A 17780-nucleotide genomic window follows, 5' to 3' on the forward strand; every position below is an offset into this window, starting at 1 on the left:
ATGTAGATCCCTGTAATTGGTTCCCCCTTTCCCCCCTACCCACCTTCCACCCTACCCACCTTCCACCCTCTCCATATCGCCATTCTCACCACTGGTTCTGAAGGGATCATCCGCCCTGGATTCCCTGTGTTTCCTGTTCCTATCTGTATCAGTGTACATCCTCTGGTCTAGTCAGATTTGTAAATTAGAATTGGGAACATGATGGGGGAGAGGGGTGCACATTTAGAAACTAGAGGAAAGTTGTATGTTTCATTGTTGCTACAGCCTTTGTGTAACTTTAAATGTAAGCTGCCAGAAACCTGGTCCTGGCCTATTAACATAATACTTATATATTTATACACACACACACCTATATATAACATAATACTAACATAATAAGATGGACAGAACTCTAACCCCCAGAGCAAAACTTAGGATTTTAACATAACAAAACAGGAAAAGCCGGGGGTTGAAAGCCACAGTCCAAGCCAAAAACTGGCTCTACCAGTTTTGGGTTCCACAGATAGTCTTTAAAAGACTGAACATTGTGGCCAGAGAGTCCAGACCAGGCCCGTGCTCATGCTGCAGGCCTCCCCTAACCACGGGCTCAAATAGGAAGCAAATGTTTAGAAAATGATGATGGCAATATATGTACAAATATGCTGGATACAATTGATGGATATAATGTTATAAGAGTTATAAGAGCCCCCAATAAAATTATTTTTACAAATTTTAAAATCAACCGTGCACAGCAAAATAATAAAATAAAACGTATTTCACTTGTCCCCCACAGTAATTCTAATTCCACAGGGGAGGTGCGCAGTCAGCATTGATGAGAACTTCTGAGGTCCACATGCTAATGAATACTGACTGGGCTGACAGCAGCACCTCTCTCACAACTCCCCAGCCAGTCTGTCAGCATCGCAGACTTCCAAGGGCTGTCTTCAGGCATGCTGAAGCAGGGATTCTCCTCGCTGGCTGCACATTTTTATCACCGGGAGAAGTTCTCACAGGATTGAGAACCACGTACCCACAATCCAAAACTGCGAGGGGCCTTCTGATTCTACCGTTATGTCTTCTAACACACGTTCTCATCTAGAGCATTGCTTTCAACCTGTGACCTGAGAGAAGGCAAGCAGAACAAGCGTGGTGTCAGACTGGGCTCTTGTGGCTGCACCTGGGACCGTAGGCACTAGCAATTAGCCACCTCTTCTGTGGCTCCTTGGTGGTAACCTGGGTTGAGCCAAGTCTGTCTCTTTGTCTTTGCTGCCTATTGGAGGAGTCCATATTGGTCCAGAAAGAGAATGTGCCCCAGGTTCCCAGGGAGCTGAACCCCAGATGAGGCTAGTCAGGGGGCGGGCGACTACTGCAGGCTGCGGAGGGTGGGGGCTCAGTGCCAAGTGGTGGCCCTAAATCTTTCTTCACAGGGTTTGATTTTTTTTGCCCTGTGTGGTACCGCCCACAGGTGACACAGTGCACGCAGATTCTGAACATCACATGTTCTCATTTGAACACACGTGGAGACATGGAATCGATTTGCACTCTCACAATACATTTTAAGGCCCTATTGGGCTATACAATGGAAGAACTGGTGTTGCTTTTAAACACACTTCCTTCCAAGTGCTTATTTGGCTGGCTTATAAACTTGCTTTAAGACTTTAAAACCGGGGGAGCGGGGAGGGAGGGGAAAAATGAGGACCTGATGCCAGGGGCTTAAGTGGAGAGCAAATGTTTTGAGAATGATGAGGGCAATGAATGTACAAGCGTTCTTTACACAATTGATGTAAGTATGGATTGTGATAAGGGTTGTATGAACCCCTAATAAAACAATTAAAAAAGACTTTAGAACCTATTTATGTGATTGAAGTTTCTTATAAATGATTACCAGCAATAATATGAAAAGAGGAATGTTAAAAGCTTGGTTACGAAATGTGTGGAATGTAATGTCACTTAATTGTGCAATAAACACGATTGAAATGGCAAATGTTTTTGCTAGACTTACCTTATCACGGGTTAAAAAAAGAGTTGTGTAGCATTAAATGATCATTAGCTTCCAAATGTCAAAGGCAGATATGAAAGCTGCTGTTCTTTCCGAGTACACTAGAAAGTGGGTGAAAAGCCATCTGCTGAGAATGTTGAAGGTAAACCAATACTGATACCAAGTCATAGCAACTTTTATTAGCCAAAATATGAAGCAAGTTTGCCTTGACATGCTCCATCTAGGTCTATCCGCTTTGGAAGGTAGCGTTTTCATTTCTCTCACCCTACTGTGGTAGTTACGTAATCTGGTGTCAATTTGAGGATCAAGAGTGTAGGGATGGAGTCTAGCCTGTCAATCAGGATAGAGGCAATGAGGCCTCGGTGTGGGCATGGACTTCTGAGCATTCTGGGAAATTTTTAATTTCTTCCTTGAAGGGGGGGGCGCATTCTCTCTCTCTGCTCACTCCTTTGGAGACTCCCAGCTGACAAGGATCACTTCCTGTGAGACATCCCTGTGGAGAAGACACATGGAGAGAGGCTGATGGAGCCAGACCTCTGGAGCTGGAGAAGCCATGTGGAGATGCTTACAAGGCTACTGAATTCACAAGACTTCCCACCCACTGGCCTGTGATTTTCCCTTGCTCGGAGTCATTGCATGTGTTTTGGGAGTCTGGGGAGGACTTTATAGAATTTATGGACTTGATCTGGACTGGCTGGGATGTTTTCTCAATATTCAATTGCTCTTGTATATAAAGCTCTTTCGTATACACATGAGTGTCTATGAATTTGTTTCTCTAGTCTACCTAGACTAACACAACTGCCCTGAATACAATTTTTACAAAATTTATTGGCACATGATCCACATAACACCCAACAGTTTAATCATACTAAGAAAAGTTGCACACTCGTTATGCGATCAATTTTAGAGCATTTCCTTCTTTACTCTTTGTTATTAGTGCCCTATGTCTGCCACTCTCCCCACCACACCAAGAAAGCATGCACCTAGTTACTGTCTCTAGATTTACCCTGAAGCATTTTGCAATCTTCAATTTCCTTCCCAAGTGGCAGTTTTAGCATGATCATAGCATGTTCCTTTTCAATGTTCTATGAGGTTTGAGAACAAAGCGAAGCCTGAAGGCATAAGAGCAGGGCTGTGGGGGGACAGAAGAAAGCTTCCCAATGAAATTTTCACAAGACAGCCCTTGCTATCGCCGAAGAATGAGCAGGTATATTGTTATGATGGGGAAAAAATTGGGTGCAACTTTTGACTTTTTCTCACCAATGTGGTTTTCCTTTTCTTAAAACCTCTTTATAAGCCCAATGGTTGTCCTGCATCCTTTGAAAAACAAAACAATGAAAATGACCTCTTGGAGCTCCTAAGAAAGTTGCTGTGTTAGTCTGGGTACTTTGGAGAAACAAATCCACAGAAACTCGTGTGTAAGAGAGAGTATTATATAAAAGGTAAGTGCTCAACAAGAAAACATTCCAACCCAGTGCTGCCCAAGCCCACAAGTCCAACATTAACCCATATGTCCAACACCAATCCACAAAGTCCTCCTCCATCTCACAAAACACACACAATGATGTCGACTGCAAGAGGAAAGCAGAGTCAGTGAACGTGTAAACATCTCAGAGCTGGCAGGGGTCTCCACACGGCTGCTCCAGCACCCAGGGCTGCATCGGGGTAGGTCCATGTGGCTTCTCAGGGATGTCTCGCAGGAAGTGAGCCTTGCAAGCTAAAGCAGTGAACTGGCTAAGACAGCTGCACCCTGGTCTAATCATCAGAAAGCAAGAGACCCGAGAACTATAAAGGCGAGGCTCCTTGAGCCATTTATCCCTCTGCTGTTCAATTAACCCCATATGCATTTATTGGGCAGGTTGGCACAATAAACTAACTACTTCAGTTGCCATGACCTTGATCTAACCTTTCTGAGGAACTTAATTAGCCCAACTGATCCCTTTAGGAGCCAGTTTCGCTTAGCGTTTGCTCCCTAGCTCATCATGGCAAATCCAAGACTTGTTCCTGGCTATGACCCAGTCCATTAACTTGTTTTGCTTAAAGAACTCATGGGCTCTCTGGCTTAGCTAGCTTGTGGCAAGATGGCCGAAGGCACCAAGGTCAGGCTTGTGTGTAAATACGGGACCATTACGATGCCTCCCTCAGGAAAATGAAGAAAACTGTTAAGTAGCCAACATGCCAAGTTTTTCTTGTTCCTTCTCTGGCAAAACCCACTGAGGAGATGCACTGTGGGGAGCAGGCACTGTGGTTCCCAAGTGAGAACAGTAGCTTGGTGGGGACTGACCTACCTCGGCCCCTCGGCTCTCAGCTGTTACAGCAGAGGCCGCCAGCAGACTGAAGGAAGTGAAGCAGAAGCGCCTTTGAACCGTCTCTGGCCTGTGAAAATGGGTTCATTTATGTAGCGATAGACAAAAAAAACTGGTGGAAAAAATCAGCTCTTTGGGTTAGGTGATTTTTGCACAGCACAATTTGGGAAGCATCCTTTTTGTGTGTGAAGGAAGTGTAAGGGTCAGGCAAAGGCAAGTTTACCACCGAGAGAACTGCCTGCTACCTCTCGCTGTCCACAGAGGCATGTTGAAACATTTGGGTGAACTGATGGAAGCCCGGGCAGGTATGGACTACCACCCGAGTAATACGACCTTTTGGAACTAGCCTTGCGTGTGCAACATCTAACAAATTCAGGACTAGTGTCCAGTGTAGAGAATGCCTGAAAATTGGTCATTTGATTAAAAAAAAAGAAAAACTTCCAACAGGTGGTTCACAAGAGAACATTTGAATAGCCAATCAGCATCCTTTTGACATCACAATCAGACATGCTGAAGAAACCAGAAAATATCCACTAAACCAGATTTAATTCCAATATTCAATGTGGCAAAACAGAAAACCTTTTCTAAGTCCTTGGGAAAATTGCTTGTATCTAACGAGTAACTCCACACCCTGCTCATGGACCAGCAAGTGTATGAATCAGCAGTTGCATCTTTACCACAAATTCTGGGTGAAGCAGGTGCATGTGAATCCAGTTTAATTCCATCCCAAGCACATGCATTAAGGGACCGCGTACATGCTGCGTGGGCAAATGAGGGCAGTGATCGTGTGGACTAGACATATAAACTATGGCATTGCTACGTAATGGGACATCTTATCTGCCCCTCATCAATCCTCCAGGTACTCGATAGTTCATGAACTCTATTACATGAACTTGGTATTTATTGAAAAAATGCCATTATACATTCTAGGCTTATCTGCTCTAGAGACATGAATCTTATGTGATGGCATTCAATTACACTGCTGGTGACTATGACTTTAAAGTACAATTCCGAATTCGAATTAAAATGATTCCTCAGATCATGACAGATCCTCTATAAAAATGTCTATAGCAAATTGAAATTAGCGACTAGTGTTTTTGTGTACACTGCATTCTGTAAACCTTGCAACTTCCTTGAGCAGTTTTATACATGTGCTGTTCTACTGGCTATGTGTATGACCATCATTCCTATCAACCTGCTATATGAGGGAAAATACTGTACTTGGCAGGAAAGAGCTATTTACATGTCTCAATCCTTTCTGAAGTGTGTGCATGGCGGCTGGGTGCTGAAAGAGTATGTTAGTTGTCTGTTGCAGCAAGTAGACTGTCTCCGCCACTGAGACTATCAGACTATTGTAAAGTCTCAAATTCCACTGGCGGAAGTTCAAGCCTCAATGTCATCAAGAATTGCTAGGTGCAATCCAGTTTTGACTCAGTGAGCCATGCGACAGAGTAGAACAGCGCCTTATTTTCCTACCCTGTAATTGTTATGGGAACAGACAACTTTGTCTTTCTCCCAAGGAGCCATTGTGTGGCTTTGCACCACCTACTTTTGGGGGTAGCAGTTGGGTGTTTAGCCATTTCACCACCAGGGCTCCTCAGTGGCTCACTAGTTTACTAAAATGGCCAAGTGTACCCACCTGCCATCAAGTGGATTCTGACTCATAGTGAGCCGGGAGGGCAGGGAAGAACTGCTTCCCAGGGCTTCTGAGGATGCAAATCTCTGTGGGATCAGAGGGCCAGCTGGTGGATTGGAACGGCTGACAAATGCCTGACCCGCCATGCTTCTAGGATTGGTCAAGAGGATACGAGACATGAAAATTCTCATTTATTTTGAAAGCCATTCAAAGACACCACAAAGTTTTAAAAAGGGTAGAATTAATATTTTATTGTCATTTATAATCAGATGTTAGCTGGGTATATAGTCTTCATACTTGATTCTTCTTTCTTGTAAATACAAAAAGGTTTACACAGCTGATGGCTGCTTACATTTTCAGGAAGCATAATTAACTTAATTCATTAATGGTAGCTTCAAGTTTTTCCTTATTAGCACCAGAAAATTCACCCACCTGTGAAAAGAATATTGCAGCGATATTACATATACATAGAATGACTTACTCAGAGCCTGTATCTAAGGAATTCTGTGCACTTTGGGATATAGATATGAAGCACCAAACAAGAGATTTAGTGACATTCTAGCAAAGATCAATTTTAATTAGACACCCCACTACTCACTCAATTCAGTACAGAATGACATATTTAAAAATTCTACAAGTAGTGATGTACTTCCTATTTGAGGATCTGTCACTTCTGCTGTAATTCCCCCACATTTCCTGATTTCCCAGCTAGTTTTCTCAAACGGCCATACCTTTTGTCCCTTTTTATAAAACTGAAATGTTGGCATGCATTTGACTTCACACTCTGAAGCAACATCCTGAGGGAAGAAGCAGAGAGGAAAAAATAAGGTCATGAGCATAAAACTTTGACAGCATCTACAGTGAGAGCCTTTTCCTGTTATAAACCCAATACCAGCATTAGAACTCACCCCCTCCCCCGCCCTGTATGCGAACACCAACGTAACAAATATCATGGTGGCACAAAAGCCGAAGGGTCTCAATTCTGATTCTTAAGTAATATCTCGCCTCCTTTCTGAGGGGCATCGTCAGGCTTCTTGGGCATCAGCTGTTTAACTGGATTAAGATGGTGGCCATGGAAGTACCCTAAGGAAGCAGCGCCACTCACGGTAAAGGGCTCTTGAGCTTGACCGCACCTATTCCTCTGAACGCACAGCCGTTGCTCACCGCCTCCCTAGTTTCCTTATGGGGTGCGTGGGGGCAACTAAGTGATCCTTTAAGGGCTACAGGCCAAGTGTTGCAAGATAAGCAAAAGTGTACTTGCAAAAGAAGTAACCCCCTAAAGAAAATCATAGTAATTAGAGACAGTGCCACACTGGGGTTTTCGTCATCTTCCCTTTTTTGGATGTGATAAATATATATGGAAAATTCATTTGCCTTTTAACATTTGTCACGCACAGTCTTCTGTGTATTCTCAATTAAAAATTCACTTAGGGTTCTCAAACTTGGCCGCACATCAGAACTGCCCAAGGCAAACTATGAAGTCACCTGTGCCCCGTATTGATGCGAATGCTCTACCTTTGGGGAACCACCTGATTTGAGACAAATGGGCAAGCACTGCGAATTGGCTAGTCTTCTCTTCTACTGGATGTGGTCATTACTGAAAGGAGCGACTTTTCTCAACGGCACAGCTGGCAGAGGTAATGCACACCGCACCATTTTGTTGCAGGGGTGCTTCCTGAGAGTTGACCTAACAGCTCACTTTCCATACACTGTTCACTTGCAAAAGTCCAGGAGAAAGTGTCACACACATGGTTTGGTTTGGACACGCATCTCAAGTTGAGAGGTGGGAAAGGGCTCCTGGAGGCAGGTGCTCGAGGGCTGGGAAAGGAAAAAGGAAGTACTCATCACCGAACAAGACGCTGCACAAGGCCAGCAGCCAAGCAGGAAGAATTAAGAACCAGACTGTGGAAACCCAAGAACTTTCATGAGCCCAAAAAGGGCCAAGAAGATGGAGGATTGACGAAGTGGCTGCAAACATGGGCTCAAACCTAACAATTCTGGTGGTACGAGGTTCATTATGAGCCAGAATTGACTCAACGCACTTCACCACCACCACCACCACCACCAAGATGGTGGTGACTTCAGGAGTAAAGGGCCCTGGAATGGTAAATGGAGACGAGGCTCTGTGATGGGGAGCCTCAGAAGAGCACCTCTTCTGGTGTAGCTGCATCTCTTCCTCCAAGACAGGAGAGCAGAGTATGGCTTTACATCTTTATAAATACGAAGAGATTTCAAACTCAACGCCTGCCATGTTCCAAGCGTCAAATACTTGGTCAAAGAAAGGGAGACAGAGTAGTCACCAGTACTATGTAATAGGGCAATCAAAATGAAGATCTTAGGAGTCTCATGCGAAGCACCTGCAGGGATTGTGGGTAAGTAACCAGCATGGAGCAATAACCATGAAATCAAGGCGCTCTGGCGGCAGGCCCACCAGCTGCTGCGCAGGAGAAAGATGCATGAGCCGGCTTTCAAAAAGGCTACAGCAGTGGGTGCCCAGTGGGGCAGCTCTACTCTGTGCTATCAGGTCACTGAGTCAGAATAGACCCAATAGCAACAATGTTGGTTCATCAGGAAATCAGAAGATGACACGTTAGGAGGGTAGCTAAGAGGTTAGACTAGATGGGTGGCTTTGAGCCAAATCTGAGCCAATTCAAGTGATCCCAAACCAAAACTCTGAATGCGATGTCCATTCGTGGTATCTCTTGACTTCAAATATCTGCAAACATCGGGCTTACTCTCCAAGGTACTGACCAGGGTGCAGAGAGCAGCTAGTCACTTGTTTACTCTTGTCATACCCTCTCCACCTAGCACATTTTAATCACAGCGTGATACAAAATTTTCTGGAAGCAAATGGCGTAAGCCTCAGAGGACAAGTGTGCTTGCTCTTGGATTACCAGATCACTATGCGTCAGTGATCCGATAAGGCTCCCAAGGGCCCACTCTCGTTCCCTGAACCCCTCTAAAACCAAAGATGCATTGCTGGTGGAACTCAAATTGCCTTCACATATGATCGTACACATTCATCCCTGCTTTTAGCTCACAGACTACTTCCAAAGCTGTATTGGTGGGAAATACTCAGAGCAAAACCAAACACACTGCTGAGTCCCGGGGGTTTCCCGAGACTAACTCTTTGCCCTAGTAAAGAGCCTCATCTTTCTCATGGAAAATACAGGGCCCATCTATAAAGAGAAATGATGCAGACCAGCCAAACCTGAAGTCTTATCAGACTGAATGCCTTCAACTAGGTTCATCCATGTGATGTTTAAAAAGTACAGCCAAATCTTTATTATGTAGTATTGCTGAACATTTTAATGAAAGCAGTAAGAATGTTCTCACTTCTTTGGCTGTGAAAGTGACATAGGATCCCTTATCACCACTACTCCTCCCCCAATCCACTAGGCTTCGGGGCTATTTTCAATCTATGTACATCCTTGCAAATAAATGCCCAGTCACATCCCTGGAGCAAATCCTAAAACCGGAATGGCTGGGTTTAAGGAAACAAATATAAATATTTTAATTAATCTATTTACATACACACAATCCAGGTTCAATGCAAAAAAACCAAAAACCAAACCAAACCCCCAAAAACCAAACCAAACCCCCAAACCCTAAGGTAATGTTACCTGTGTCCTCCAGTAGCTACTGCTAACATTTTATCGCTCCTGCACAATTTGTTGGGAAGCCAGAGGCACACACACTAGACTGCACATACCGTCTAGGTCAAAGTACACACAGCTGCCTTTCCAGGACTACACACTACAACTGCTTTTAAAAAGGCCGCGTAGTCCCTATAGGGACACACCTCCACTTTGACCAACCCACAGTTCGATACGCTAACAGTTTAGATGTTGACTAAACACTTTAATCTTCCCCCGCCCGCCCCCTGGAAGTTAAATTTAATTCAGCATTAGTATGCTCACTGTAAAGGCTCTAGATACACAGTGTTGTTAAACTGTTTCAATTTAGCACGACTGTTGACATTTAAGTTAAGAGCAGTACTGTAGCCAACTCCATCAGCCCTTGCCTTCAGTTTGGTGACGGTGCCTCCTTCCCAGCCCCTTCCTCTGTGACAAGAGACACTGTTGTTCAGATGACACGAGAGCGTACTAGCCGCCTTGGCAGTGCGTGCAGGGTGTTCTTCTTGAAAGAAACAGAGAGAACTTTTTACCCCCAAATGCTGAATCATTACTAAGGCCTTTAGTGTCTTTGACTCCGCTCCGGAGGGCTCTCTACTCTGTTCCACCATCTCCGTTGCCTCGTTTCCATCAACACAGCAAACATGTTTAACTCTATGGGGCCTGCTTCTAGTTCCCCTCACTAGTATATTTTCTTTTCAATCCCTTCCAAAATTTTCCTCTATCACTTCAGAATAATGCAGCTAGTCCCACCCGCAAATGTCTGGTGGAGAAAGGGTGGAAACTTTGAGGGTATTGACGTTTTCCTAAGTGACTCCCCGGACAATCCAACTCTAACATGCCCATAGAATAAAAATCCTTAATTCATGCTGTGAGCGTGTCACCGCTAGTTTCCTAACATTTCTTTTTTTTTCCTGTAATTTTATTTTATTTAAATTGGAGGCTTGTGCAACTCTTCTTTTTAAAATTAATTTATTTATTTTAAAAACAATTTATTAGGGGCTCATAAAACTCTTATCACAGTCCACACATATACACACATCAATTATATAAAGCACATCTGTACATTCTTTGCCCTAATCATTTTCTTTTTTTTCTCCTCTTTTCTTTTTTTACATTTTATTAGGGACTCATACAACTCTTATCACAATGCATACATATACATACATCAATTGTATAAAGCACATCCATACATTCCCTGCCCCAATCATTCTCAAAGCATTTGCTCTCCACTTAAGCCCTTTGCATCAGGTCCTCTTTTTTTTTCCCCTCCCTCCCCACTCTCCCCTCCCTCATGTGCCCTTGGTAATTTATACATCGTTATTTTGTCATAGTTTCCTAACATTTCTATCCTACAGTCGATGTTTTATTTCATTTCTACTTCTTGTCCTATAGGCTAGCTTCTCTGCTTTCTATTCCTCCAGTGAGGTGGGAGTATGTACACCATTTAAAACTTTATGTAAGCTCTGAAAACACCCTTGACTCTACTTTCTTTGCCACTCTCTTCATCTAAAGATAGAAAGCTAGCTCACTCCTTCATGGGACTCCTCCCACCACTTCATGTTTTTCTGTGAACTATCTGGATACTGAAAGGAAAATAAAGAGTAAAATTCATCTTCTAGGGGTGTACAAGGTCAGTGAGCTTTGATAAACGTAGGACAGGCCCCTGGGGGCTCTCTACATCCCCTCTCCGGGCTACTGCCCCTTGCAACCACCGATGCCTTATCGTGTTGCCCAAACTTGGAATTCAAAACAAAGTTTGTCTAATAAGTACAGGGACTCTCTTGGTTTCCAGCTCAGCTGACCACATGGCTGAAATACCTTTAAATCTGCCTCTGCCACTTCTGAGCTCACTGCTTCCTATTCTGTCAAAAACTGAGACACACATGGCATTCCAAAAGGTTACAAAATGATCAGATCCAATGGTTCTGTTTCAGTTTTCATTCACAAAGTAAGCACCAACAATCCACTGGGAGAGTTGAGAGGAGTAGTCTTGTCGAAGAAATCAAGGCTGACTGTCATCTCCCAAAGTGTCAGTAACCACACTTTCCTGTGGCCATAAAACCGACCTGGAGTAGCCTGCCGGGTGCATGTCTAATTGTCCCTTGGAGTCTCTGACACTAAACAGGTCAGTTCTCACCGCCCACGTGGCTAGAGCTTTCTAGGGAAGCCTCTATGAGACGTACTTTTTAGAATCTGGGGAGTGAAAGACACCCCCATCTCCCAGGGCGCTATGCCAAGGTCAATCAAGGCACATTCAGGATGATGGCCGCAGCCCCCAGCACACTTGGGTCAGAAGGAAGGCTCTTGCCTATCCACTTCCCCAAAGTTGGGAATTGAGGTAGAAAGTTCACCAAGGGGTTTATTCATTAACATGACTCCATCCCCCCACCTTGTTAAAATGAAACAGGGTCCCAAGAAACCCGAGAGAACAAACATGAAGTGATCATTGGAATAATAAGATGTTCCTGAGCACACTCCTCACGCGCCGACCCCTGTTCTGGGGAGTTTTCTGTTATCTTGACCACTACTGCCTGCTACCCGATGTGCACCATCATTGTACAGAGGCTCCAACCGAGGCACAGGGTTTCACAGCAACGGGTGACAGCTGCTGAAGAAAGCCAACGTTGTAGCCACCTCGGCCAACATCAACAGGATGTGAGGGGTGGGGGCACAGAGGACGGGAAACTAACCCAGACTAGGGCGGAGAAAGGTCATTTCAGAGTATGAACCTGCCGGGCAGAACAGGCAAAAAAGGAAAGTTCGAGCCATGAAGAGACAAGAGTGAAGGCAGAGCGTGAGTGGGAGATGGGCAAGTGGGGGATGGGCCAGGGACCAGCAATGGGGGTTGGCAGGGCTGTAAGACAGTGACTGCAAGGACTGAAACATGGTCCAAGTCACAGAGGTCCTTGCAAACTTATCAAGGGCTGCCATATACCTGCTTTTATTGGCCCTTCATTACCTTTATTAAGCAATCTATGTTAATGAAAAAGAGGTAGAGGTTAAGATCTAGTCATACACGGAGAATAAGGGACTAGCCCAGTTTTCAATCTGTGGGTTATGATCCCTTTGGGGGTCAAATGACCCTTTCACAGGGGTCACCTAAGACCATTGCAAAACACATTACAATTTACATTACAATTCATAACAGTAGCAAAATCAGTTATGAAGTAGCAAAGAAATAATTTTATGGTTGTGGGTCACCACAACATGAGGGACTGTATTAAAGGGTCACGGCATTAGGAAGGTTGAGAACCATTGGATTAACCTAAAGCAGAAAGTCATAGAAGGTTCAGGAACAGAATCTAAGCCCAGTGCCTTGTCTACCGTAACCATACCACCACGAGCAGCTAACTCCTCCTGTCCACTGGGCCAGGCTAACGTGAACCTGAACGATGGCTCGCACATGCACAATGAGCTGCAGAGTGACACACCTTGGACAGGCTCTCAAGAGCTCAGTGGCCTGTGAGAGGTGGAGCCTTAACCTGATTGGCACCTAGGCCAGACACAGCATCCACCAAGGAGGCTAAGGGCAAAGGCGCAGAAAGCAGACTACCTCATTTTAAATTGTGCTGCTTACTAACTCTAGGGACGCAGGTCTACTCTGTCCTTGAAGGTCACTGTGAGTCAGAACCAACTTGGTGACAACGAGGTTGGCCTCCTCCACTTCCCACCCATCCCCCCGTAACATGGGGGTATTAACAGCATCAAGGACTGATTAATCAATACTTCAAGTCAACGCGAGGCCTCAGCAGTATTTTAAATTAGCAAACACATACCTGGCAGTCATCCACATCAACTTCAAGGAAGACCACATTGCCATACTTTTCACTGAGGGACTAGAAAAAAATTTAAAATAAGCCAAAGTTTTAAAACCTGGGAAACAGCAGTCAATATACTCAAGCTTTGTAAATAAAAACTTGATTAAAGTAATGAAAAATTAGTTCCCCCTGCCCCCCAACGTAAAGTCCCCCAAATGTTAAGACACCAGGCTGGTATGAAGAGACACACATTTTCCCCAGAATACATTCCTCCTGCTGTAAAGTAATTTGGTACATCCCCTTGGGAGGGCTGCATTTGGAGTAGGGCCCATGTTTCAATCTAACTGACCCACATGAATCAAACCTGCATGGCTACACTGCTGTGCTGGTAGACCAAAAGATCTACAAGCAAAAAAAAAAACAAACAAAAACCAATTTTACATTCCTATTTTTGTGATGCAACCCCATCCACCAGACAAACCTCTTTCAAAGTAAAAGTTGTTTGATACTCACATGATAGAAAGGCTTGATCATTTTGCAAGGCCCACACCACGTGGCAGAGAAGTCAACCACTACAAGCTTCTCTCCAGCACTCTTCAGAGCGGTCTGAAAATCTTCCTGAGGAGGAAAACAGGTACACATGTGGTTGACAGAGAGACAGAGAGCGAGGGAGGCTCAGTAGGTTTGAAAGGAATCTTAAATACTGCTGGAACTCTCATTTGATATAGGAAGCAAGATGTAAATACTCCACACATCTTCATGGTTATGGTTCACGAAATATAGCTAATCTACATCTAAGCTAAGTAAATTTTCAGAAAAAAACAAACAAAACCCAAACAAACCCCAAAATGCTTCCACATCAACTCTAGGCACATAGTAGCCACCCAACAAATGCGGCATATCGGCTGATGAAAAGGGGTTACTCGAAGTCTAATGGCCCAGGGGTTTAACAACTGACTCATCCAAAGGAGAAAAAAATGTTGCCTTACAGCTAAAACTTGTCTGATTAAGCTAATATTGTTTATTGTAGAAAATGTGAAAAGTTAACCCCCCCCAAAAAAGTCTAGAAAAAAATCACTTCCTCCATGTTTCAAAACCCCATAATGCATGGAAGTCAACTGACATTAAATATATATTCTCATATTTTTAAAAAAAGCTTTCAAGAGTCGGTCATACTATTTATCAACCACAGGTTTCTGCTTTTTAATCTCTAAATTCTGCCCTCATTATTGCTCCAATGAAACAATTTTGAGTCTCATGAAGGGAGCCCTTTTCATGCTATTCTGCATAAGGGGTACATGTAAAACAAACTTCACCAGCAGAAGAGATCAAGAAATCCCGTACCACCAACCTCTGTGAATTATTTACGATGGTGTACACTATAACCGTGAAACGGAACCTCCTCATCTTTAGCACAATCGGCCCAGACCCAGAAACAGGCCAGCAGTGAGCTATGGGAACATGAACATTTATATCCAAGCCAATGTCTCAGGTGCTGGTCAAATCATCCAACAACAACCGATTTATGTGGATGCTAATAGTTCAATAGACAGCAGCTAAAATTCTTCCTTTTTTTAAAAAAAAAGCCAGCGTGGTTCACCTGTTACAGAGCAGTAGCCTTCCTTTGCTGAAACAGACCCTAGTGCCCTGAACTACCATATGTTCATGAAAATAACATATCTCTTTACTAATCCCTCCCTCTTCCCAGGAGGTATTTTCAGTAAACACAACTGTGCCATTTTTTCCCTCACGTGTAGGGCGGGGGCAGGGGCGGAGGGAAGCACCCGCGGTGAAATATCTCCCAGGGGGTAGTTGGCCAACATAGAAGGTACGACAAAAATATGGCGCTAATACAGTCCTACACAACAAGGCTCTTCTGCAGAGACAAAGACACAACTTTCAGCCTGTCAGGATGAACATCTAATGAGCATTCAATGTTGATAAATACCAGTCATATTCGAATTCAGCTTTTCATTAGAGGCTGTGGGCCACAACTGTGAACATGGCTTGATTGGTCTCAGGGTTGGGACGCTTTTGTGGGTGCTGAATTAATCCCCTGGCAGCCCTGTGCACCTCAGTGACGAGGGGTGGTAGAATCAAGAGAGCTGTAACCTGTAAGGACAGGTTGGCTGCAGAAACAATAGTTAATGGGTTCTTGATGGCTAGCTTCTCCTGAAGTGGTTGCCAGACTTCGGGACTCGGAGCCTCTCAACAATTACACTGGTATCGATCACACAGTAGATTCTAAACCAAACTTTTCAACATGACCGAGTTACTAATTAAAACGGGCACCATTTCAAAAGGCCAGCATCACTAATCAACAAAGACTATGAAGTTACACTAAGGCATTTTGCTATCGATTTGTCTGGAATTAAAGTGAAAAAAATTGCTAACGGTGGAGTCAAAGGGGCATTTCTCATTTATCACGTGCACCAGCGATAAGCTTTTAAAAAGGGCTCATCCTTTGCCCAATTGCACTTGAGGCTCTAGTCTAAGAAAACAGCCTGTTCTCGGAATCAATTATCTATTGAAACGCTGGAGCTTCCTAGTAATCACCAATGTCTTTAGACAGGAAAACGGTGGCAAAGAGCTTTCTGATTGCACGACTGAACACCCCCAAACCAAGAGTACACATAATCTCAAAGGTGATTTCTCCCTCCGCCCAAAGTTGGCGGAAAAATGGAAGGGAAAAAAGAAATTCCCCCCATGAACCTTTGGAAACGCCTGGTGTATTTCCTGGCTATAAAGTTCCGTATGCAAAGATGCCGCCACCAGCATGTGCTCAGTGAATGCAAGGTGCCCCTTTCCCGCTTTCCCTGGCCGCCGGCTGCTGCGCACCGGGGTCTGTTCGCTGCTCAGCAAGCGCAATTTCCTCGCGTTTACGTTTTGGACTGCATTAAACACGCGCTCTTGAGCGCCCAGCGTATAAGGGTCACGATGCTGGCTAACACGAACCCGCCAACAATTCTTGTCTTTGGACCACAGCGGCTCCCTCGATGCCACACGCAAGAGCAGAAAGCAGCAGGGCAGGCAGGGTCCCCAGCCCAGGCCTCCCGGACTGAGTCATTCCCAGGCCAGCGTTGCCGGAAACACGCCCGGCGTCGCAGGGGAGGAGTCCGGGGGCGCAGCGCGGGCCGCCCCAGCTCGCAGCCACCTGGGGCCCCGTCGTCCCGCCTCGGGCCGCGTGCCCGCGGGGGTCTCCAGCCCCGGCGCTCCCTTTAAAGCAGGCCCAGGACCGGTGTCTCCGGGGCAGGGCAGGGTTGGGAGGCATCCGGAGGAGGTGCCCCACCCGACCCCACCCCTCTCGATCGGATCTAGTGGCTTAGGGGGTGGGAGGGGCCGCTGGTGACCACCAGCCCGCTCCGAGGGGCTCCCGCCGCCCGGCCCCCGTGGGAACTGGAATGCAGGCGAGGTCAGTCCTCCTCATCTCCCAGGCGGGGTGGCCCGACGGGAGGCGCAGGCGGCTAAGCGAGGGAACCCCGGGCCGGGCGCTTCCCAAGCGCGTGCAACCCCAGGGATGCGGGGAGCACCCCGACCTCCAGGGGACCCTCCTTCCGCCTCCTCCTTTCCCCCAGCACACGCGGCCGCCTCCGGCGCGCCCAGGCCCGGGCTCTCCACCCCGGAGGCCAAGCCGCCGCCTCCCCTTCCTCAGGAATGCGGAGCGGCGGCCTCCCCCCGCCGGCCCCACGCACACGCAGCTCGCAGCGCGCCCTGGGCTTCCTCGGAGGCGCGTACCTTGCTATCGATCTGCTTCACCATTTTGACCGTTGGGCTTGGACGAGCGACCGGGGCCACAAGAAGAACGGAACACGACAGCGAACCGAGCTTGGACCCAGAGCGCGCCGCCCGCCTTGCCTTTATAGCGCAACGGGGCGGGGAGGGGCGGGGCGTCGCGGCGGGCGCGCGCGGCGGGCGTGTGGCGGGGGCGCGCCCGTCCCGGTCGCCCGCCGAGGTTCCTCCAGGAAGGCCCCGCCTCCCGGTGGGAGGGGGCAAGCGAGCAGCCGAGGGGGCGGGGCCACGGGCTCAGGGGGTGGGGCTGGCGGGCACCGCGAGGAACTCCCGGAAGCCTTGTCTGCGAGCCACGCTAGCCACCCGCTCCCGTCCCCGGTGGCTGGGTGGGTGGGTGCTCTTTGGGAGCCAGCGAATGACCGCGTAGGCCCACGGTGGGCGGTGGGAGGTGCGGCGGCGGACCAAACCATCTTCTCCAGAACCACGGGGTTCCCCCCTCCCCCCGGGCTACGTAGAAGGGTGAGCCAGGCCGTAATCCTGCGCACCCACGGGCTCCGGATAGACCGCCCCAGGACCGCCCAGGCAGGCCTAGATTCCTGGAAGAGCCCCGCCACGCCCTCGCCTCCGCCCCGCAGCCAAGCGAACCCCAAAGTGCTGAGTAATGATGACCTGGAAGTAAGGCGGGGTGCGCAGCCCCTGGGCCTCCCCACCTGCCCCCGCGGGCGGGGTGTACTG

General features: G+C 46.7%; 1 protein-coding gene across 1 annotated transcript; it reads right to left on the reverse strand.

Annotated features, from left to right (window-relative positions):
* Positions 1-6201: 6201 nt before the first annotated feature.
* On the reverse strand, positions 6202-17245 carry TXN (thioredoxin). The gene is made up of 5 exons (XM_075560296.1): positions 17052-17245; positions 13830-13934; positions 13335-13394; positions 6652-6717; positions 6202-6352 (listed from the first exon to the last, which is right to left on the reverse strand). The coding sequence occupies exons 1-5, from the start codon at positions 17073-17075 to the stop codon at positions 6290-6292; spliced, it is 318 nt and encodes a 105-aa protein (XP_075416411.1). The 5' UTR covers positions 17076-17245; the 3' UTR covers positions 6202-6289.
* Positions 17246-17780: the final 535 nt, after the last annotated feature.

Source organism: Tenrec ecaudatus, chromosome 10, assembly GCF_050624435.1.
Source record: "Tenrec ecaudatus isolate mTenEca1 chromosome 10, mTenEca1.hap1, whole genome shotgun sequence".
NCBI lineage: Eukaryota > Metazoa > Chordata > Mammalia > Afrosoricida > Tenrecidae > Tenrec > Tenrec ecaudatus.